This window comes from Hemitrygon akajei, chromosome 4 (assembly GCF_048418815.1).
Source record: "Hemitrygon akajei chromosome 4, sHemAka1.3, whole genome shotgun sequence".
Taxonomy (NCBI): domain Eukaryota; kingdom Metazoa; phylum Chordata; class Chondrichthyes; order Myliobatiformes; family Dasyatidae; genus Hemitrygon; species Hemitrygon akajei.
In genome coordinates, this window is record NC_133127.1 from 152,002,986 (window position 1) to 152,027,292 (window position 24,307).

At 38.8% G+C, this 24,307-nt stretch overlaps 1 protein-coding gene across 1 annotated transcript in view; it reads left to right on the plus strand.

Moving 5' to 3' along the window:
- The window catches only part of aasdhppt (aminoadipate-semialdehyde dehydrogenase-phosphopantetheinyl transferase), a 54,812-nt gene that overhangs the window by 15,447 nt on the left and 15,058 nt on the right, over positions 1-24,307 (plus strand). Inside the window, exons 3-4 of the mRNA XM_073043627.1 lie at positions 13,632-13,753; positions 19,068-19,229. Of these exons, the coding sequence (XP_072899728.1) occupies positions 13,632-13,753; positions 19,068-19,229 (284 nt within the window). The remainder of the gene's footprint in view (positions 1-13,631; positions 13,754-19,067; positions 19,230-24,307) is intronic.

The window sequence follows — 24,307 nt, forward strand, 5'->3', positions numbered from 1 at the left end:
TATTCAACATGATTGGTTGATGGGTTGGATTTGTAAAATCTGTTAGTATAAGGATATGAGAGCCCACATGGCTGAAGTTTCTGGGATAGTTCACAAGGTGCAGGATAAATGTGTCCCACAGAGGAAGAAGTTCTCAAATGGCAGGGGTAGGCAACCGTGGCTGACAAGGGAAGTTGAGGACTTCATAAAAGCCAAGGAAAGAGTATATAAGGTAGCAAAAGCAAGTGGAAAGTTGGATGATTGAGAAGCTTTTAAAACCCAACAAAAGGCAACTAAAAAAGCTATAAGAAGGGAAAAGATGAAATATGAGGGCAAACTAGCCAATAAAATAAAGCAGGATACCAAAAGTGTTTTTTTAGTTATATAAAGAGTAAAACGGAAGTGAGAGTTGATATTGGACAACTGGAAAGTGATGCTGGTGAGGTAGTAATGGGGATAAAGAAATTACAGATGAACTTAATGGATACTTTACATCAGTCTTCACTGTTGAAGAAACTAGCAGTGTGCTAGAGGTCATTGAGTGTTTGGAAGTAGGAGTGAGTGCCATTGCTATTGCAAAGGGGAAGTGCTAGGCAAACTCAAAGGTCTAATGGTGGATAAGTCACCTGGACCAGATGGACTACATTCCAGAGTCCTGGGAGAGGTGGCTGAAGAGATAATGTATGCATTGCTCATGATCTTTCAAGAATCACTTGGTTCTGGCCTGGTCCTGGAAGATTGCAAATGCCACTCACTCTTTAAGAAGGGAGGAAGGCAACTGGAAGGAAAATTATAGGCCAGTTAGCCTAACTTCAGTGGTTGGGAAAGTGTTGGAGTCCATTATTAAGGATGAGGTTTTGGGGTACTTGGAGACTAATGATAAAATAAGTCAAAGTCAACATTGTTTCTGTAAAGGGAGATCTTGCCTGTGTTACGTACCCCTAGGGTTCATATTTTCTGTGGATAATCATTTTAAAATGTCGGGAGAATGAGACTGGCTTTTGGACACTATTTGAGCTGTTACAAAGAGAGAGAGGGAGGTGTCCAACGCAGTGAGAGAAAGAGGGAGACTGAAACTGCTCGAAAGATTGAAATTATGGTTTCTCTGAAAGTTGTTTACCTTTCTGCAAGGACACTTGCCTGCTTGTTAAAGTTTCTGCAGAGAGGGGAGGGCGGAGCAGGTTGATGGACAGCGGTTGTCCAACATGAAATAAAAACCAGCTCTGCTCACGCACAGACAGACACACAGTTTCGGACAGACGGTTTTGGACACTGGATGAGCTTGTTGTGCCCACAAGAAGGTGGGTTTGTGTAAGATTGATTCGGAGAAATCGATCAGTGGCTCTCGCAGTGCAGAAAAGATGTGACCGATGGGGAGTTCATTTGTGTCCAACCCTGGCCTGGGTTGGTAATTCCACCACGGAAGAATGGTCGCCTTTGTTTTATGGTCACAGTCGCTGACTTTAAAGGAAGAGAAGAGGGGAGAGGAAGGTTTGAAACAGAAGAAACCTAGTGACAAAGAGGTCACTGTTTAGACTCTCTCCTAAGTAGCCCGTAAGGGTGAGTTTGAGTTCCATTCGAATACGAAGGTGTGACTGTCACGTAGTTAATCCACAGGAGTGGGTTCTCTGGTGAGGGGGAAACCTTTGTGATTACCATTTGTATGTTACCCTTGTTTGGGTGTGGTAGTTCACTGAAGAAAGGCACCCCTGTGGCAAATCACTGTTGGAGTTATTTCGTATGTTGTGGAACTGGCTAAGTGGCCATCACAGTTGTGTGTTTGGGGTAACCTGGTGTGGAAACTACCTGTGTGTGATAATCCTGGCCTGGGTTGGTAGTTTTACCACTTGAAGATGGTACCTCAGTGATAAGCTACTGTTGGTGATAATCTATACGTGGATTTTGTTCGAGTATCCTGTGGCCACCACTTTGGGATGACCCGTAGCTGAATTGGGGTGTGGTACCACCTGTGTTGAAAGGATATTTGTTGAAGATCACTGTCGGTGATGTTCGTGTGTGGAGTGGAACAACTTCGGAAGATAAAACCTACTGTTATTGTTATTTTGGAATATCGACATAATTGCCTTCTCACAACATACGCCCTTGGATTACAAATCTATCTATCTCTCTCTCTCTCCAACTCTACTAAACTCAATACCACGAACTGAACTAAACTTTACTCACTATCATAAGACTGTATTCATTTACCCGTAGACTTGAAGAAGCTTGGTTTTCCTATTTTCACACTTATGTACAGATATATCATTGCTAACCTGTTAAAGGTATTTGCATTTATAATACTGTATTGCGTAGTTTACTAATAAATGCTATTAATTTATAGCAATACCAGACTCCAATGCGTTTTCCATTTCTGCTGATTCTTTAACCCGGTCACAAGGTACGTGACACCTGATAAATCTGTTAAGAGTTCTATGAAGAAGTAACAAGCAGGGTGGGCAAAGGAGAGGCAGTGAATGTCATTTACTTGGATTTTCAGAAGGCATTTGATAAGGTGCCACACATGAGGCTGCTTAACATAAAATGCTATGGTATTACAGGAAAGATACTGGCATGGATAGATGAATGGCTGACAGACAGGAGGCAGTGAGTGGAAATAAAAGAGGCCTTTGCTTGTTGCCAGTGATTAGTGGTATTCCTCAGGTCAGTTTTGGGACCGCTACTTTTCACATTGTTTGTCGATGATTTGTATAATGAAATTGATGGCTTTGTGGCAGCGTTTGCGGATGATACGAAGATGGGTGGAGGGGTAGACGTGCTGAGGAAGCAATATGATTGCAGCAGGACTTGGACAAATTGGGAGAATGGGCAAGAAAAAGAGGCAGGTGGAATTCAGTGCTGGGAAATATATAACAATGCATTTTGGTAGAAGGAGCAATAGTGCAGACTGTTATCTAAGTGGGGAGAAGGTTCAAAGATTAGAGGTGCAGGGGGACTTGGGAATCCTTGTGCAAAACTCCAGGAAGGTTAATTTACAGGTTGAGTCTGTGGTAAAGAGGGCAAATGCAATGTTGGCATTTATTTCAAGGGGTATAGAATATAAAAGCAAGGAGATAATGCTGAGCCTTTATAAGACAACAGGCAGGCTGCGCTTGGAGTATTGTCAACAGTTTTGAGCCCCATATCTCAAAACATTTACGGAATGTTTTGTTTTTATGGTGTACTGTACCAGCAGTTATGGTTGAACTGACAATAAAAGCGACTTGACTTGAAGATGTGTTGTCATTGGAGAGAGTGCAGAGGAGGTTAATAAGGATGATTCTGGGAATTAAAGGGTTAATATGTGAGGAGCGTTAGATGGCTTTGGGCCTGTACTCACTGGAATTTAGTAAAAAAGGGGGGGGGAGGGATTTCATTGAAACCTACCGAATGTTGAAAGGACTAGATAGGGTAGATGTGGAGAGGATGTTTCCTATGATGGAGGTATCCAGAATTAGTGGGTACAGTCTCAAAATTGAGGGGTGACCTTTTAGAACAGACATAAGGATTCTTATTTTAGCCAGAGAGTAGTAAATTTGTGGAATGCTCTGCCACAGACTGCGGTGCAGGGCAAGTCCTTGGGTATATTTAAAGTGGAAGTTGAGCATTTCCTGATTGGTCAGAGCAACAAAGGATATGGCAAGAAGGCAGGTGTATGGGGTTGAGTGGGATCCGGGATCGGCCATGATGGAATGGTGGAACAGACTTAATGGGCTGAATGGCCTAATACTGCTCCTATGCCTTATGGATGTTTTCTTATGGAAGGATGAAAATGGTCATTTGGTCCATCTCATCTGTGTCAGCCAACATGCTCATCTAAACAAGTAACATTCACCCAGTTTTGACCCGTAACCCTCTCAACCTTTTATATCCATTTACCTGTCCAAAAAGATTTTAAATGGTGTTGTTGTACCTGCCTTAATCACTTCCGTTGGCAGCTTATTCCATAAGCTGTATGGACGACCACCTATGTGGAAAATGTTGTCTCTCAGGTTCTTATTAATGTTCCTCCCTCTCACTTTATTTAGGTGTTTACCTCGTCTTAGAGAAATATGTGCATGCATTCCCCAAAGATACCCACGGGTGGTTCAGTAGCTTGGCACACAGTTGTAGGCAAAACAATATTGGTGTCAAGCTATTCTTCCAAAGAATATTTTATGCTGGTCAGTAAGTACATTGTTAGCTATTTGAAGGGCAATAAATCTTGGTGAGGTTTAACTGCAGGATGTAGTAACTTATTCAAATCTTTATTGCCTGACTGAATTGTAGACAGCAGAGCTGCAGTCAAACTGTTTCTTATTACAATATACTGAAGCTGATGCAATCATGGAAGGCAGCTTTAATTAATCTGCAAAATGTCAGGATCCTGATTAAACAACATGAACTGAAATTGCCTTCTGTTTTGAAGTTGATTTGTGGATTGAATTCTACACTATTTCCTCTGAAGTAACATTTAAAATATGTAGGTAATTGAAATAAAAGTATAACTGATTTTTTTTCTTTTTGCAGACTTACTTACGTAGTACTTTTTGAGATACTGCGGGGCCTCACAACTGAATTATTTTTGACATGCAATGACTGATGTAATGTCAGAAAGCAAGGCAGGTAGCTCACAATTAGCATTGTTCCACGTGACATCAAGGGAGAGGAAAACCACTTTTGGTACAGGTGATTGAGAAGTGACTCACTGTATAAACCCTTCTGCTCCCCATTTTGAGCCTTTAAGAGTCCAATGGGTCTGATACTTATTATCTTAATTTCCAATTACTTCAATACCACAAATCTACTATTGTTCAACACAAAACTGGTGCTTTCGTTCAGTCTGTAGAAATTTCTAGTGTGGTGAATAGTTCACTTAACAGTGAATATGTAATAGCAATTATGTGGCTTCAAACATGCAGAAAGAGAAGAAAGAATCTGCTCCAGCGCTCTTTATGATGATGGCTGATCCATACTGTATATGGTCTCCACACTACTTTTCTCTCTACTCCATTTTAATTCAAATTCACTAGGCATTCCGTTCATCAAGAGCAAGGAGGAGGGAACATTTGTGTGGAGGCAGATGTTTTGAGGATGGTCCAAAATGAGTACTTTTCTTTGTAATTTACTAAGCAGAAGGATGTGGAAGATAGTGGGATCAGTGTGAAGTGTGCTCATATACTAGGGCATTTTGAGATAAAGGGAATAGTGTAGGATGTTAAAGTGGATTAGTCCATCAAGCCTGAGGGGGTATACCACAGGTTACTGATGAGGCAAGGGATTTACTGGAGACTTAACTAAGATATTCTTGTCCCTCTAGCCACATATGAGGTATACATGCACGCATGCGCGCTACTTCATTAGATATATCTCCACGATAATGTAAGTATCTAATCACAAATCATGTGGCAGCAACTTAATGTATAAAAGCATGCAGACATGGTCAAGAGCTTGAGTGTTTCAGGACAAACGTCAGAATGGGGAAGAAATGTGTGACAGGGTCAGCAACTTTAAATTCCTCAGTGTTATCTGTCCCGGGTCTATCACTTAAGTGCCATTATGAAGAAAATATGGCAGTGTCTCTACTTTCTTAGAAGTTTGTGCAGATTCGGCATGCTAGCTAAAATTTTGACGAACTTTTATAGATGTAAGATGGAAAGTATATTGACTGGTTGCATCACAGCCTGGCATGTACCAATGCCCTTGAACAGAAAAGCCTGCAAGAAGTAGTGAATATGACTCAGTCCATCACGAGCAAAGCTCTCCCTGCCATTGAACACATCTACAAGGAGTTCTGTCACAGGAAAGCAGCATTCATGATCGAGGACTTCACCATCCAGGCCGTGCTGTCTGCTCACTGCTGCCATTAGGATGAAGGTACAGGAGCCTCAGGACCTACACCACCAGGTTCAGAAACAGTTATTACCCTACCGCTATCAGGCACTTAAACCAGAGGGGATAACTTCACTCAAATTTACTCACTCCATCATTGATCTGTTCCCACAACCTATGGGCTCTTTATTTCTTCTTCTCTATTTGTATTTTTTATTTTTATTATACTTTTTTTCATTTTGTATTTGCAGAGTTTGTTGTCTTTGCACATTGATTGTCTGTCCCATAGGATGCTGTCTTTCATTCTATTGTGTTTCTTGGATTTACTGTGAATTCCCACAAGAAAATGAATCACAGGATTATATATGGTGATGTATGTATTTTGATAATAACTTTGATCTAAGTGACTTTGACCATGGAGTAATTGTGGGTGTCGTACAGGGTTGTTTGAGTATCTCAGAAACTGTGGACCTCCTGGGATTTTCACACACAAATAGTCTCCAGAGTTTACAGAGAATGGTGCAAAAAAAAACAAGATGGTGAGTGATACCCCTGTGAGCAAAAACTCATTGTTAATTAATGGTCAGGTTAACTCAAGGCAACAGCAACTCAAATAACCATTAGTTACAACAGTAGTGTGCAGAAGAGCATGTCTGAATGCAGAACACATTGAACCTTGAAGTGGATGAGCTACGTCAGCGTAAAACCGCGAACATAGTCAGTGGCCTAATTGGCCACCGATCGGCAGAGAAATGGCAGATGGAGCTTAATCCAGCCAAGTGTGAGGTGATGAGGGGATCAAATGTATGGGGACAGTACACAAGACTGTTAACAGTGCTGACATACAAAGGTATTTGGTGTTCCAGTCCACATCTCACTAAAAGAGGCTGCATAGTAGATGGGGTGTAAAAATGCTTATGACATGCCTGCCATTATTAGTAGAGGTTCTGAGGTTCAGCTGGGAAGTTATGTTGCACCTTTATTAGATTAATGTTGGGCTGCTTCTAGAGTATTGAATTCAATTTGATTAAATTTCAGTCACCCTATTATAGGAAAAATGTCATGGATTTGGAGAAGGTGCAGAAGAGATTTGTGAGATGTTGCCTGGATTAGAGAAGAGGCTGAACAAACTCAGGTTGTTTTCTCTGTGGCAGTGAAGGCTGAGGGGTGATCTGATAGAAGTTCTAAGATTGAGAGCTATCTGTACCTATTAAAGTGGCCACTTTGCTGCAGCCCATCCACTTCGGGGTTCGGTGTGTTGTCCACTCAGATGCTCTTCTGCACTCTGTTGTTATTTGAGTTACTGTCACCATCCTGTCAGCTTGAGCCAGTCTGGCCATTCTCCTCTGACTGCTTTCATTAACAAGGCATTTTTGCCCACAGAACTGTCTCTCACCAAATGTTTTTTTTGTTTTTTGCACCATTCTCAGTAAACAGCAGTGTGCTTGAAAATCCCAGAAGATCAGTTTGAGATACTGAAACCACCCTGTCTGGCACCAGCAATAATTCCAAACCAAAGTCTCTTAGATCACATTTCTTCTCCATCTGAACAACTGAAACTCTTGAATATGTCTGCATCCTTTTATGCATTGAGTTGCTGCCACGTGATTGGCTGATTAGATACTTGCATTAACTAGCAGACATATCTAATCAAGTGGCCACACTGCGCGTGTCCGTGTGTATGTATATGTATGTGTGTGTATATATAGGTCTTGGTAGTGGAAGCAAATACAACAGACATTTAGAAGTTTCTTAGATGGGCACGTGAATGTGCAGAGAATGAAGGGATATGGACATTGTGTTATTAGTTCAGCACAATATCGTGCACTGCAGGGTTGCACTGTTCTGTGTTCTGTCTCCTCCACATTTTCTTTTGTAAGGGCATTAAAGGTTATGGGGAGAAGGCAGCAGATTCAGGTCAAGTGGGAAAATAAATCAGTAGGACTGAATGGTGGAGCAGACGCAATGGCTGAATGGCCTATTTATGCTTCGATGTCTAACGGTCCACCTAAAACAACTGAACATGTAGATGTATGGCCTAGACAATTCTAGAGTTATGACCCTCAGAAGTCATAGCTCAATGCAAATTTATAACTTAAATAACAAAAGATAGCAGCATGCTGTTTCGCAGATGTTTGGGAGTACTGGTGTCTGAACCTCAAAATATTAGTTTGCAACAATCAAGAAAGCAAATGGAATGGTGGCCTTCATTGCCAGAGGGATTGCATTTTAGAGCAGGAAGGCTATGCTGCATCTGGAGGACTTTGTGCAGTTCTGGTCTCCTTGAGAAAAAATATGCAGTGGATTCTGGTTAATTGGGACACGTTGGGACCAGTGGATTTTGGCTCAATTAAGTGGCTGTCCCAATATGCCAAAGTTTCATAGAAATAGTTAAAAAGATATTTAAAAAAACAAATTGAATAGCAAATTATGTACTTAAATGAAATACAGAACAAATTGGAAACTACTAATACTACAGTACTATAAAACTGTATTCATTCCTAGTACTTATCGGTGGAGGAATTCATCCATGTCTTGCTGTTTTGACTGTAAATGAACAAAATCAGTGCAGGCACCTCGTGCAGATTATGGGTTGCCTTCATACAATGCTGTTGATGATTACATCCCCCAACTCTTTTTTTTTTGTTGTAATATTCAAGATAATTGTTGATACCTTCAATTTTTTCGTAGTCACTAACTTGAAGTAGTGAAATCATTTCATTTTCGCCTCCGACCGTTTCTGGCATCTCCAAACCTGAATGCTTGAAGCCAGAAGTGCATACATCTGGTGCTAGTTAGAAACTATTTGACAAAAGTCTCCTGTCCCAATTAAGTGGTACAGTGTCCTAAATAAACAAAGGGAATCCCAGCTATTTTCTCCATTAGCTTTGTACTTTAAGAGTTGGCCCAAGTAAACAGCTGTCCAAATTAACCAATCGCACAATTAATGGAATATACGGTACAGGCTTTGGAGTCAGTACAGAGGAGGTTTACTAGGCTGATTCCATAGATGAGGGGTTTGCCCTTTGAGGGGAGGTTGAGTTTCCTGACACTGTATTCACTGGAATACAGAAGAATGAAAGGGGATTTTATAGAAACATATAACATTATGAAAGGGATAGATAAGATAGAGGTAGGAAAGTTGTTTCCACTGATAGGTGAGACTAGAACTAGTAGACATGGATCAAGATTTGGCGAGGTTTAGAATGGAGGTGAGGAGAAAATTTTTCACAGCCCAAGGAATCAGTATAGGCTACTTCATCAAGTATATTTAAGACACAGATTTTTTTGTGTGTTAGGGCAATTAAGGGTTATGAGGAAAAGGCAGGTAGGTGGAGCTGAGTCTACAGCCAGATCTACCATGACCTTATTGAATGGCAGAGCATGCTCAATGGGCCAGATACCTTACTCCTCCCATCTCTTACTTTCTTGTATATCCCACCTTAAATTTGGAATCCAAGTACTCCAGCTAGGTCTCACCAATATATTGAAAAATTGTATCAAAGTTTCCCTACTTTCATACTCTGCATTCCTTGCAATAATTGCCAATATGCCATTCATTTTCCTAATTACCTGTTGTATCTATATGCTAATTTTTATTTTGTTTCAGGTGCTAGTATCCCCAGATCCCTTGGTACTCCAGACAGACAGACAGACATACTTTATTGATCCCGAGGGAAATTGGGTTTCATTACAGCTGCACCAAGAATAGTGAAGAAATATAGCAATATAAAACTGTAAATAATTAAATAATAATAAGTTAATCATGCCAAGTGGAAATAAGTCCAGGACCAGCCTGTTGGCTCAGGGTGTCTGACATTCCAAGGGAGGAGTTGTAAAGTTTGATGGCCACAGGTAGGATGACTTCCTATGACGCTCAGTGTTACATCTCGGTGGAATGAGTCTCTGGCTGAATGTACTCCTGTACCTAACCAGTACATTATGGAGTGGATAGGCGTCATTGTCCAAGATGGCATGCAACTTGGACAGCATCCTCTTTTCAGACACCACCGTCAGGGAGTCCAGTTCCACCCCCACAACATCACTGGCCTTGCGTATGAGTTTGTTGATTCTGTTGGTGTCTGCTATCCTCAGCCTGCTGCCCCAGCACACAACAGCAAACATGATAGCACTGGCCACCACCGACTCGTAGAACATCCAGTGTTTTTATCATGTCAATTTAAATAATTTGCTTTTCATTCTTCCATCTACCATGAATAATTTCACATTTTCTCACAAAATTACTCAATTTGCCAATTTCTTGACCACTCCACTTTTTTTTAATATCACTTTTGGAGACTCCTTGCAATGTGCTAATGGATCTATCTGTAAATTTGGCTACAGTACAGGTAGTAAGTAATTAAAGCCCCAGCACTGATCTCCATAGTACCCCTTCTGTTACAGACTACCAGCTTGAAAGGACCAGTTACTCTGACTGTTTTCTGATGGCCAATTCCTGACAATATATATACTCTCCCAATCCTCTATATAATTATGATAGGATTCTGGGAACTAATTATTTCCTAAGGTCAAAAATTGTTGTAAAAGTAGCAAAGTCACTTAAAGCGTAGTTATTTACCAGCAAATGCAACAGCTTGGGCCATTAATTGCAAAGCTGTTGTCAAAGGTGAACTGCTGCACTATTAACTTCTCAAACACCCCCATCAGCTGCATCATGTGTCACAATACAAAATGAACTTGCCACTTTAAACCAAATCATTTAAAGTGTTTTAAGTTGACAGTTGTTATCTGTTGTCAGCCAGTCCTTTTGGCAGTGACAAATAACTCCTACGAATATAATATTTTATTCTTTTGGATTTGGTTGTTGGGGATTTAAAAAGTGCAGACTTTTATCAATTCTGTTTTTTTCTTTTATCCGCCAATATCAAACTTGCTATCCCTTCTGTATCAAACGATATTGAATTTAGAATTATAACTTGATTAGACTATTTCATTTTATTTGATGCTATTCATTTCACAATTACTCAAGCTGCTGTGCTTACAGAAATGCAGAATGTCTATTCATTCAACTTCCACTTGCCCTATTGGAAGTGGAAAATACCAGCTGTGAAGCTAACATTCAACTTAAATGGCTAACTGGAATTTTGGGGCTGCAATTTATTGAAGATGTACTGTAATTTCTGAAAGTCAAAGTCATTGGAATGTTTCTGTGTTTGCTGATTTCACTTTGGGTAAATACAATTTCTAATGATCTTTAGACATAAAATAATCACACATTCTTGCAATTCGCTAAATTTGGAACATTGTACATTTTAAGTCAGTAATCTAAAGAGTTGTATGTAATATCAGCATGCTGAAATTTTCATTTAAGTGTTTCTACAAATATGTTCAGATTTTGGTAAACAAACTTTGCAATCAAACAAGCTGCTACTTAATGGTGTAGGCAGTAGAAGTACCTCATGAAGTCAGGAATTTGGGTTCAGTCCTGACCTCTGGTGATGTCTCTGTGGAGTTTACACATTTTAAAAGCATAGAAGACCCTATTGTATCCCCCGGCACCCTGCCGCCGGCAACCCATTCCACGCACTCACCACTTTCTGCGTTTTAAAAAAAAAACACAACTTACCCCTGACATCTCTGTACCTACTTCCAAGCACCTTAAAACTATGCCCTCTCGTGCTAGCTATTTCAGCCCTGAGGAAAAGCCTCAGACTATCCACACGATCAGTGCCTCTCAATATTTTGTACACCTCTATCAGGTCACCGCTCATCCTCCGTTTTCCCTGTGACCATGTGGGTGTGCTCTGTGCAATCTGGTTTCCTCCCACATTCAAATGCCTGTAAGTTGCCCCTAAAGGCAAGTAGCAAAACAGAATCTAGTGGGAATTGTCGGGGACATGAGTATACAATGAGATTAGAATAAATGGAGTCTTAACGTGGGCACAAACTCGGTAGGGAAAAGCGCCTGTTTCTGTGCTTTCTAACTCTGACTAACTAAAGCTCCTCAGAAATCTGCAAGCAATTGGTGCTAAATAATTAGACCTAAGAGCTCTAAGTACATGATTGTAAGCATTGAAAATGTGATTGTTACTCATCTCCTGCATCTTTGAACAGGTTTATATTCTGTGGTAATGTAAGTTTTACTAAGAGATTATTGTGCTTTATTATGCTTTCAGGCTATGTATTCAAATGCACATTCTTTATACAGTTTTTGAAATTAATAGTAGATAACTTTTTAAATGAAGCGGATAGGATGTTCTAGATCTCGGAGTTTTTTTTTCACTCCTTTACTTTCACCTTGGTATTATTTGACTTTAGCATATTAACCTTTAGCCGGAAAGTTCTTTGTACATGATACCAAAAATCATATGTCAGGGTTTTGGGAGGTCATCTTGACAAACTACAAAGCAGTTTGGAGTTGTATATTAAGGGTGCTTGTAGAAAATGCTACAATCACTAGCAAATCAATGTCCCTCTTTGGAAGATGAAGTACCTTCAGATTTTATGTTGTTTGTACTTTGATGTTCAGTATAAGATTTCTCTTTAATTTTATCCTTTACATCAAGCCCAGTGAATGGAGTCATTTTCAATCTGCAGATCACTGCTAGTCCATTTAATAATGTTATATATTTCCCTCCTGTTCAGCCAACTTGGATAACAAATATCTGAAAGTTGGTGTCATCAAAATGGATATTCTCACTTTCAAAATTCTTGTTTGCATCTTGGTATTTTGTGTATATACTGTAGGTGTATACTAAAACATGAAAAAATTGGTGTGGTTTAATATTTTAAAGTTTTCTTTACTCCAGCTTCAGTACCTCTAAATATTGATTTGTATAAACAAATAATTATATGGCTTAAAAAGAGAAAAGTGAAGACTTGAAATCCAATTTAAATGATAGAAATCAAAATTCAAAGTAAATTTATTTTATCAAAGTACATGTATGTCACCATATACAACCCTGAGATTAATCTTATTGTTGGCACACTCAAAAGATTGATAATAGAATAATAACCAAATAGAATCATTCAAAGCCCGCACCAACTTGGGCATTCATCTGGATTGCAGGAGATGATAAACTGCAAATACAAAAAGAAAAATAATAATAAATAAGCAATAAGTATATAGAGTACGAGGTGAGTCCTTAGATTGTGGGAACATTTCAGTGATTGGGCAAGTGAAGTTGAGTTACAAACTAACCATAAAATTGATTATAACTTTAGAATGGAATTAACTTTTTTTATGACTTAGTATTAAGTGTTGTTACAAGGAACAAAAACGTAACAGAAAAGTTTGCACAGTAGACATGTTGCAGATACCAGTTACTTTTCACACTGAGGCAATAGAAGACCATTTACCTGGACCATCCTGCTTTGTGTAGATTACTTGGCAAAACAAATATCCCATTGACATCCCTAATCTTTTGGACTAATATTTCAGTTCATAGATAAATTCAGTAATCTGTACTGTATAAATGAATTGTTCTTTAGATCTATCATATTGTGAACTATATAATATGGTAAGAATTTTATGTTATTTTGGAATAACATCACACCTTTTAATTCAGCATTTAATGTGCTGTTATGAGGAATGAGAAAGGAGATCAAAAAAGTTCACACGGGAAAATCATTAGAAGTTTCTTCAGCAAACACGAGGAAATCTGCAGATCATTTTGCATTTTCCCCCTTCCCCCTCCTACTTTCAGATCTCTTACTATCTTTCTTTTCAGTTAGTCCTGACGAAGGGTCTCAGCCCGAAACGTCAACAGTGCTTCTTCCTATAGATGCTGCCTGGCCTGCTGCATTCCACCAGAAGTTTCTTTAGGTTGTTTTTGCCTCTGCTAAAAATATGGTGAAATGATTGGAGGATTCTCTTTTGTTAGGTAGCAGCTCTGTGGCAGAGTTTTTCCGAATTATGAATAGACAGTTCACAGTTCACGAATGGAATACCATCAAAATGGCAGGTGATGAATGGTCACAACTGGACATGTTTCACAGATACTGGGTATGTTTCATTTAAGTAACAAAATAGCCAATTTCAACACAAATAAATGAAAATATGTTTCCAAGTTTTGCAGTGATTATACCATGTACAGTACTGTGCAAAAGACTTGGGCACTCTATATTTTTTTATAATTTTGTTTTAGATGTTTATTTTTGTCTTCTGCATTAGGGCGTCAGTAGAAAAGTGCAAATTTTAAATTCTCAAACATTCATTTTCCGAATTCAAATGATACAGGGAAACTTTTGTATTTTGTTAAAGTAACACAGTAAGTAATAGACCAGTTTTCAAATAAAAACTTGATAACCTTGTTGTTATATAGCCCAGTACACAACTAAACAAAGACAGCAAACAGGTACTAATGATCAATGACAAATCAAGTTGAATGAACTGAACTGAAACGGACTAGTGTAGAAGGAATCAGCGGGATGAAGGACAACCAAAGTAAAAGCTGAAGGTGTGGTAGATTTGACAGTTTAGCCTTCAAATCATCAAATCTTACACCTGCGCAAGAGTGAGCAGATGGAAATGAGAGGGCGTACAGGAGCGAAATTACTAGCTAGTTGAGTGATGTCGCAGCAACAACCTTGCAATCAGTGTCAGTAAGACGAATGAGCTGATTGTGGACCAGGAAGGGTAAGATGAGGGAACACGAACCAATCCTCATAGAGGAATCAGAAGTGGAGAGAGCAAGCAGTTTCAAGTCCCTTGGTGTCAAAATCTCAGAGGATCTAACTTGGACCAACATATCGATGCAGCTAAAAGGAAGGCAAGGTAGTGGCTATATTTCATTAGGAGTTTGAGGAAATTTGGTTTCTCACCTAAAAAAAACTCAAACTATAGATGTACTGTGGAGAGTATTCTGACAGGCGGCATCACTGTTTGGTATGGGGAGGGAGGGGCTACTGCACAGGACCGAAAGAAGCTACAAAAATTGTTAAATTAGTCAGCTCCGTCTTCAGTACTAGCCTTTGTTGTACCCAAGACATCTTCAAGGAGCAGTGACTCAAAAAGGTGGCGTCCATTATTAAGGACCTCCATCACCAAAGACATGCCCTCTTCTCATTGTTACCATCAGGAAGGAGGTACAGAAGCCTGAAGGCGCACGTTCAGCAATTCAGGAACAGCTTCTTCCTCTTTGCCATCCGGCTCCTAAATGGACATTGAACCCATAAACACAACCTCACGTTTTTATATTATTTCAGTTTTGCACTTTTTAATCTATTTAATATACTTTAATTGATTAACTACTTTTTCTTTATATATTATGTATTGTACTGCTGCTGCTAAGTTAACAAATTTCACGACACACAGGTGATAATAAACAAGAAAATCTGCAGATGCTGGAAATCCAAGTAGCACACACAAAATGCTGGAGGAGCTCAGCAGGCCAGGCAGCATCTATGGAAAAACATACAGTTGACATTTCGGGCCGAGACTCTTCGGGTCGTGCCAAAGTTCCTCCAGCATTCCCGTGATGATAAACCTGATTCTCAAATTTCATGGTAGACAGGAGTTTCAAGATGTGCTGTCCCAGCTCTTCTGAAGAAGCACAAGGAAAGGTACAACATTGAGGACATTAAACAGTGACTGCCCATGGAAACTGAGTGCAGCAGACAAGACGAACATTAGACTGACACCCCTTCTAAATCAGAATAAGTCTAGCACTGCTATCAGCTCTAAGCTCATAGAAGACACTCTGGAGTCTGGAGAAGTCTTCTCAAAAGTGGTTTTTGTGGAAGAGTTGCTGTCAAAAAGCCATTCCTTCAAAATGGCAGCAAGTGCTCTAGATTGAAGAGTCAAAATTTGAAATTTTTAGCTCAAACGAGTAACAGTTGGTCTGGAGAAAAGCTGGAGAATACTACATGGTTGAGTGTCTGCAGACAACAGTTAGGCATGGTTGAGTGTCTGCAGAGGTTCCCTGTAGGTTTGGGGCTGCATTTCTGCAAAGGGAATTGGTGATCTGATCAGAGTTAATGAAATCCTTGACGCCGAGAAGTAGAAGCAGATTGTTATCCATCATGCAATACCACCAGGGAGATGTTTGATTGGTCCCAACTTCATTCTGCAGCAGAACAATGACACCAAACACATGGCCAGGGTCGTAAAGAACTATGTTCAGCGAAAAGAGCAAGGAGTTCTGCAACAGATGGAATGGCCTCCACCGAGCCCTGATCTCATCATTGAGGCTGTCTGGGATTACCTGGAGAGACAGAAGCAAGTGAGACAGCGAAGTCTGCAGAAGAACTGTGGCAAGTTCTCCATGAAGCTTGGAACAACCTACCAGTTTATAAAACTGCACAACAGTGTACTTAAAATAATTGATGCAGTTTTAAAGGCCAAGAGTGGTCACACCAAATATTGATTTAGTTTGTTACTGTTTACTTTCAGTGTATTTTAATTTCCACATATGATTGGAAATCCCATACTGTAAATGGGATAGAGTTTGTCAACTGTGTTCAGGAAAGTTTCCTTAATCAATATGTAGAAGTCCCAGTTAGACAGTGTGCGATACTTGACGTGCTGTTAGGGAATGAGACAGGACAGATGCCAGAAGTTTATGTAGGGGAAGACTTGCAGCTATCATCACAGTGCCATTAGTTTCAAAGTAAATATACAAACAGATACAGTAGGTCTGATTTGTGGGTTGAGATTCTAAATTGGAGAAAGGCTATTTTTAATGGTATCAGAAAAGATTGGGCAAGTGTGGATTGTTTTCTGGCAAAGGTGTAGTTGGTAAGTGGGATGTCTTCAAAAGTGTAAGTTTGATAGTATAAAGCCTATATAGAATAAAAGTTTTATAACAGGTTTAGGGAACCTTAGTTTCCAAGAGATATTGAGACCCTGGGTAAGAAAAAGAGGTGCATCGTAGATGTAGGCAGGGAGGAACAAATGAGAATAAGAAATGTAAGGGAACACTTGGGAGAAATCAGGAAGACATGCAGTTGCCCTAGGAAACAAAGTGGAGGAGAATCCGAAGGGATTCTGCAGATACATTAAGAGCAAAAGGATCACAGGGGACAAAGTTGGTCCTCTGCAAGATTAGAATGGTGGTCTATGCATGGAGCCAAAAGAGAAGGGGGAGATCTTGAATGGATTTTTTGCATCTGTATTTACTCGGGAGTCGGACACAGATTTTATAAAAGTGAGACAAAGCTGCAGCGAGGTCATGGACCCTATACAGATTAAGGAAGAGGAGATGTTTTCAGTCTTGAGGCAAATTAGGGTGAAAAAATCCCCAAGGCCTGACAAAGTATTCCCTCAGACCCTGTGGGAGCCAAGTGTAGAAATTACCGAGGCCTGGGAGAGATATTTAAAACATCCTTAGTGACAGGAGAGGTGCCAGAGAATTGGAGGATGGCTGATGTTGTCCCACTGATTTAAAAAATACTAAACAGAAACCAAGAAATCATAGCCCAGTGAGTTTGACATCACTTGTGGGAAAGTTATTGGAATGTATTTTAAGGGACCAGATGTATAAGTATTTGAATAGATTGGACATGGAATGATTAAGGATAGTTAACATGGCTTCGTGTATGGTAGGTCATGTCGAGGAAGTTACCAGAAAAGTGGATGAAGGCAAGGCAATGGATGTCTACGCGGACTTCAGAAAGGCATTTGACAATTTGACAAGGCCCCACGTGGGAGGCTGGTCAAGAAGGTTCAGTCGCTCTGCATTCAGGGTAAAATAGTAAATTGGATTAGACATTGGCTTTGTGGGAGAAGCCAGAGAGTGGTAGTTAGAGGGTTGCCTCTCGATTGGAAGCCTGTGACTAGTGGTGTGCCACAGGGATTCATGCTGGGTCCTTTGATATTTGTCATCTATAATCAGTGATTTGGATGATGATGTGGTCAACTGGATCAACATATTTGTGGATGGCACCAAGATTGGGGTGTAGTGGGCAGTGAGGAAGGTTATCATGGCTTGCAGAGGGATTGGCATCAGCTAGAAAAATAGTCTGAAAAACGGCAGAGGAATTCAATGCAGACAAGTGTGTTTGCCAACTTCTTGCAGCAAATTTTGATTCTTGCTTTGCTACATTCACAACCAAATCAAGCTCAGAATAATTCAATTTGGAAATCAACACTAAGCTCTCTGCTTCTGCACTTGCCATTCTTTTCCAAGTCAAACATACATCAATCCCTATCATTTCACACCCCTTAAGCAATTTTTGGCCTGTATTACTACATTTATTTTTATGTACTTTTTCTTGTCATGTGCCTTCTGAAAATTATTCCATAGATCTGCAAAATCTATATCAAGTCATTCATTTCCTCAAACTGGCTGACAATCATAGTTACTCTGCTATCCTTGATTAAAGTATGATTTATAAAGTATATTATCACCATTCAAACTTAAATTTGAGTTTCCTCAGTTGACATTTAACTAATTAGTCACTTTTATTCATTTGCCCTTTTTTTGGTTAGGGTAATGTTACAGCTCTTCAGCGACAGTGTAAGACAGTCACATTTGGGAGGAGAGCGGTCCTGTTCTACACCAGACTAATAGTAAAATGTTTATTGATTCCCTTGTGCTATATGTACCCCTGCCAAGATCAATTATGTTCAAAGACTGATCACCCACATCATAAAACATGGCAAATAATGATAAGTACCCCTAGCCTCGTGCTGCATCCTGTGCATTAAAAACATTGAACTTGGATGCCACACCAGGAATGGTGTCCATATCTTTGTCCTCTATTATGAGAAGAATATTTTATTTTTAAACGCCTTTTCCACTGGTTCTGCAAAGCATACTATCGGAACAGATGGTGTACATTTATCAAGAAACCCTGATCAAGCTCAATGTTTAGATAATTGAATGCTGTGGATGGCCTTTTAAAATTATGAAAGGATCGATGGGTATTTGTTGGAGAAAGCAAAATAAAGGGTGCTAATGGCATAAAGAATTCAGGGGAAAGAACAGCAATCTGCCATAAGAAATGAGTAGTTGAGATGAAAAGCATTGATGCATTAAAAGGAAAAGCCAGATGAGTATGTGACAATAAAACACCAGAAGAACAGACTAATGGAGTTAGAGGAAGGCATGTATGCAGACGGTTTTGTATGGAGGTGAATTTCTGACAGTGGGATGTTCTGTACTATAGATCCTCTGGTTCAGCTTTTTCTCTCATGTAATATGACATAATTATCAAAGAATGTGGTCTCAATGTTATAATGGTTACTTTGTTTATAATTATTACTGTAAGAAGTTGTTTTGCACTTTTGCACCAAGTTTGGCGACTATTGAATTTATTTTCTAAGTTTGAAACAAATCAAATTAAAATGCAATCTGATAGTTTCAATTCATTTTCAGACTTTGAAAGAAAGCTTTATAAAAGCAATCGGAGTTGGAGTTGCTTTTGATCTACAGAGGATTGAGTTCCATGTCTCACCATTATATTTGGAAGAAGGCCAGATTTATAAGGAGACAATAATGTTTTTGGATGGAGAGCAGGAAGAAGACTGGGTGTTTGAGGTAAAATAACATAACTTTAGTAGTAATCAATATTAGTTAAAAATGCTCACTATTTGTCTGCTAGCTCGATTTTTCTTCTCCCTCATGCACTGTTTATTCAATAGTTTATAAGTGATACTTCTAAACTATACTTTATCTTTCTTTACTATCTGCAGCCATGCAGCTACCATCAGCTGTAGAAACAAGTGTAACTTTATTTCATCCAAACCTTGCTGTCTATATCCTATTCTACATCTTGCACCCAATTCACTCTACTCACCAAGCCTATTGAGTCCTGTTTTCCTCATAGTTTCTTCTTGCCCAATGCAAGTGATCTTTATCACCTCCCACAATTCACTACTTTGCTCTGCTCACTTCTGTTCTGTCGTTTCTGAGGCAAAAGGAAATTGTGTTTTACTCATCCTGAACCTAAACATTACAAACTCCTCCTTTAAACCTGCATGTTCAAAACTGCATACAAATGTCCCACATTGTAAAAGATTTCAGTTACCTCTCTCATTACCACATCATTGACAGTCATTCTTTCTCTGAAACTTTCTATAGAAAATGTTCCTAACTTTATATCAGAGACATTTTATAAGTGAAAGTTGTCGTTAAAGTAGTACAGCATACTTGGACACTGCATAACGCGCCCCAGCCTAATGCTGATTTGCTACAACTGTTATTTAATTTGTTATTAAAATCTTTTTAAATAGTAAACTCATTCTAAACAACACTTAAGGCCGCCATTACAGTAAACATTCAATCAGCCAATGAGAGCACTTTACATATGCTCTGAGCCACTCACAACTAATCACGCTGTGCCTCCCCTGCGTGTGTAAATGTTCTTGCTCCCTCGCCAAGTCATTCTTTTTTTTCATCCATATTGTCTGGAAAACAGTCTGCAACTTCCATTGAGGGTAGTACATCTGTGATGTCTAGAAAAAGTATTAGCATGTATGTGAAACTGCAAGTGATATGACATTTGAAAGCTGGTGAGTGTCACATTGATGTTGGTGCCTATTTGAAATTGGCTACATCGACAATCAGAACAATTATGTAAAAAATGCAGACAAGATAAAAGCTTCTACAGCGATGACCTCACAGCTATCATAAACGAAGGTGACTCACTCAAGGAACCATTTGCTTGAAAAAAATGGAAAATAGGCTAAATATATGGATGGATGGATGATCAGACTCATTCAAACATGTTCCTGATGCTGATAATAATGGAAAAGGCAACAAGCATCAGTAACATTCACAGCAAGCAGAGGTTGGTTGATAGATTTAAACAGCGCAGTAACTTCCATGGCATATGTATCTCTGGTGAAGCAGCTAGTGCAGACAGCAAGACCCTTAATATCAAGGAGCTTCAAGATTTGGCAGAGCAACGCATCCTGGGTGAATCTGAGGACATGGATGGGGAAGAGGAAACACAAGAAAGAAACCTTTCCACAAAGTTCCTAGCAACAGTATCACAAATCATGGACCTGTTCATCGATAATGACCCTGACTGGGAGCAAAGCAAGAAGGCAAAGAGAGCTGTTCTCAACACGATTTCCTGCTACCGAGAACTGCTTCATGAAGGGAAACTTAAAAGGCAGTCAATTCTCTATGCCTACTTGAAGAAGCCAGAGTTAGAGGAGGACCCACAGCCTGGTCCCTCCTCTAGGGTATAACCAACACCCACTTCCCTCCGTGGCTGCTGTGATGTGTTACTGCTCCACTGACGTACAGGTTAGGTCTATTTGCCTATTTGTCACTCCACGAATTACTGTGCATACATAAAATAATATATATCTTGGCTTCGATTTGATTTTTTTTAAAATCAGGCACACATGTCCATTTACGTAATATTATAATGGCCCTGTATAGCACTCCACCTCTAAGGAACATATCCTCAGCGTTAAATTGAGCACAAATTGGCAAATTCCTTTGTGTAACGCATAGAAATGGATCTTAAAACCATCCTCATAAGCAATCATGTCCAGTGATTAGCTACATGAATACAAGTTACCAGTAATTTCTTTCTATCTTTCATATTTTTAAAAGAATTGAGAATATTTGAATTTTCTGTAACAATTTGGCTGTTAGATGAAATTTGGAGACAAAAATAGTGCAGAGTAATCGAGCGGCAGTCTCATCAAGGCCTCTATAATTGCTATAACCTCATTATCAAACCCAACAGACTATTCACTTTCCTGATTCTACTTGTTGACTGTCAATTACTCAAGTACAAGGTCAATTTGGTCCCTTTAAACATCAACATTACAAAATCTTTACATAATTTACAAGAAATCTTTACATAATTTACAGGAAATACTCTGCTTGTTTAGTGCAACCACTGAAATCCCTTCTATATCCTTCTCCAAACTCAAGCCCATAGTTTGATATCATCCACAAGCTTGGAAATGTGACATTTGGTTAAATTGTTATTAAAGGTTAATAGCTGAAAGCCCATCTTGCTTCTGTTGCAGATATTACAGTAGGGCCAGAACTTAATTTCAACTGTCGGGCACAAGGAAAATTTGCAACCAAACAAAAATGCCTTAAATGTACAAGGAAAATAAAGCAACATAAAAATTTCAATAGCAGCCATCCCTAAATGACTCCAATCCATTTGAACAGTGGTTCTTTTAAAGTAAATTCACTACACTGATGTAGAACACTTTAGGAGCCAAATTGACTGATATTTCCATGGAACAAATGTACAAGGCATCAAATATTCACCAAAAGGTTTTACTTTGCATCTGTGGAAATTTTCTTTCTTCTGGCTGTGATATTCATATTAGGTTGAGAAATTGTCTTTGATTTATTTGATGTAATTATAAGAAAATCAGATAATTTAAAATCACATTTAGAATGTTCACTACAAATAAAATAATTTATTTGAATTTTTGTGTCCTATTTGGTATTTTAATATTTTTGTCAGTGTAAGCTTTATTTAGTAACTTGAGTATTTCAAAGGCATGTCCATGACTTTTCAAGCAATTTGAAAATGCTATTGCACTATTTTCAAAGATTAGTCATTAATCTTATTCACCATGAACACCACTGCAAATGATGCTTTTTTAAAAGAATTTCCAAAGGTGAAGCATTAAATTAAGATTCATTCAATGTTAAATGTCAGTTAATATTAGCTGCTGTAGTTCTTGAGAAGTGGTTTTAAAAAATACACAAGCTTTCAAGTAGATCCATCAAGTGTAAATGTGAAGCAGATTCTAAGCTGCTTCTTATCAGCCAATCACCTTGTTGATCAGTAACAGAAATAAAAACAGCTTGTTACTTGTAGAAACACTTTATTTTTGTGAAGTGCCTCAAGACAGTGCACAGAAACATTTATATAACATTCGAGTTCAACAGAAATTATTGCTGTTGAATGCATCGGAGATGTCAGGGTTAAGGTTTTTACGCAGAGAGTGGTGAGTGCATGGAATGGGCTGCCGGCAACGGTGGTGGAGGCGGAAACGATAGGGTCTTTTAAGATGGATAGGCACATGGAGCTTAGAAAAATAGAGGGCTATGGGTTACCCTAGTAATTTCTAAGTAGGGACATGTTCAGCACAACTTTGTGGGCCGAAGGGCCTGTATTGTGCTGTAGGTTTTCTCTGTTTCTATGTTAACTAAAAGATAGCTCTTGGGGAATACTTCAAAGGACAAAAGAAAACCAGTTGGAGAGATTTGGGGAGTGAACTCCATAACTCCCAGTCTTGGCACTTGGAGGTATTGGTACAGCAATTAAATTTGGGGGTGATCTAGAGTTAAAGGAATTTAGTGGTCATTCAGGGTTATGAGGATAGAAGAGTTTAGAGAAAGGAACAAAGCCAAAGAAATCTGAAAACATGTGAATTTTGAGACTGAGTTTGTGATTTACTGGGAGGCAACATTGTTCAACAATCACTAATGAGTATAAACTAATGCAAGAAAGCCCGAAATTTCTTTGTCATTCTGTGTTAATACTATTGAAAGGCATTTGCCTGTTGTAACTAAATATAGCGCTTCAATAATTTGGAATTAATTGATTTTATTGCTATATCTAAATATTGCTAGCTCTAATTTATGAAAGTGAATCTGCTGAAGATAGGAGTATATTTCCAATGTACATCATCCGCACCATTCATTTATGTCACTCTATTGATAACAATTTAGAAGATTTGTCATTCTTTTGGTAACAAAGTTAATAAACAGAATCCTAAGATTTTTAGGATGGGGTGGGGGGGGGAGACAATTGTCCAGTTCAACTGAAGATAACTAATTCAAAAACGTAATACTTTACCTGCATGTCATTTGATTCTATTAATGTAATAAGTTATATTTTATAAACTGTTGTAAAATCTGTCTTAAAAGCAATTGGTCAGTGTATTTCACATTTTAAATACAGGATAAAAAAAATTCTGATCTTAAATTGATTCTTCCTGTGTTAAGAAATTACCTGTTTACTATTATTGATTTGCCATTAAATTGAATAAATACTGTTTACTCTGCCAATATTTTAAAATGATTCTCACAAAACCACAATTAAGTTGATTTTATGTAGGTTTATATTTCTTTTAAATAAAAGTCCAAGTTTCAGAATTATAATTCTCCTTTAGATGGTGTGTATAGTTTGCAGACTAATCAGTAACTAGTAAAAATTCAATAACTCCTCCATACTTAACTTTCATAATCCCAACATGTAATGCTATGAATCCTATTTGTGTTTCAACAATGATCTCCATAATCCTCCTCTTAAGAATTTTTATGTTTGGGGGATTTCAATCAAGAATCCAGTGGCGTCTGGTGCTTACGCTGTGTAATTTTGGAAACACCTACACAAAAAGAGCAGTGTGTTTGTTGACCCAGTGTAGCTACAGTTTTCACATTTGCCCAGCAATATGGAAAATTGCCCAATAAAAGCAAGACTAATCTGTCCACTTGTTTTTCTATCACTGTACTCTCAGTCATTAGCTGTGGTAGAAGTGTCATCAGTGTTGCTCTGAGATGTCATTAACTTCATCACTGCTCATTGCGGGTTCTGGCAGGACAAGAAGCCGCCTACCTGGATAAAGTCATGGTCGACACGGACAAAACAGCTGAATTTCCAGATATCCACGAGTAGT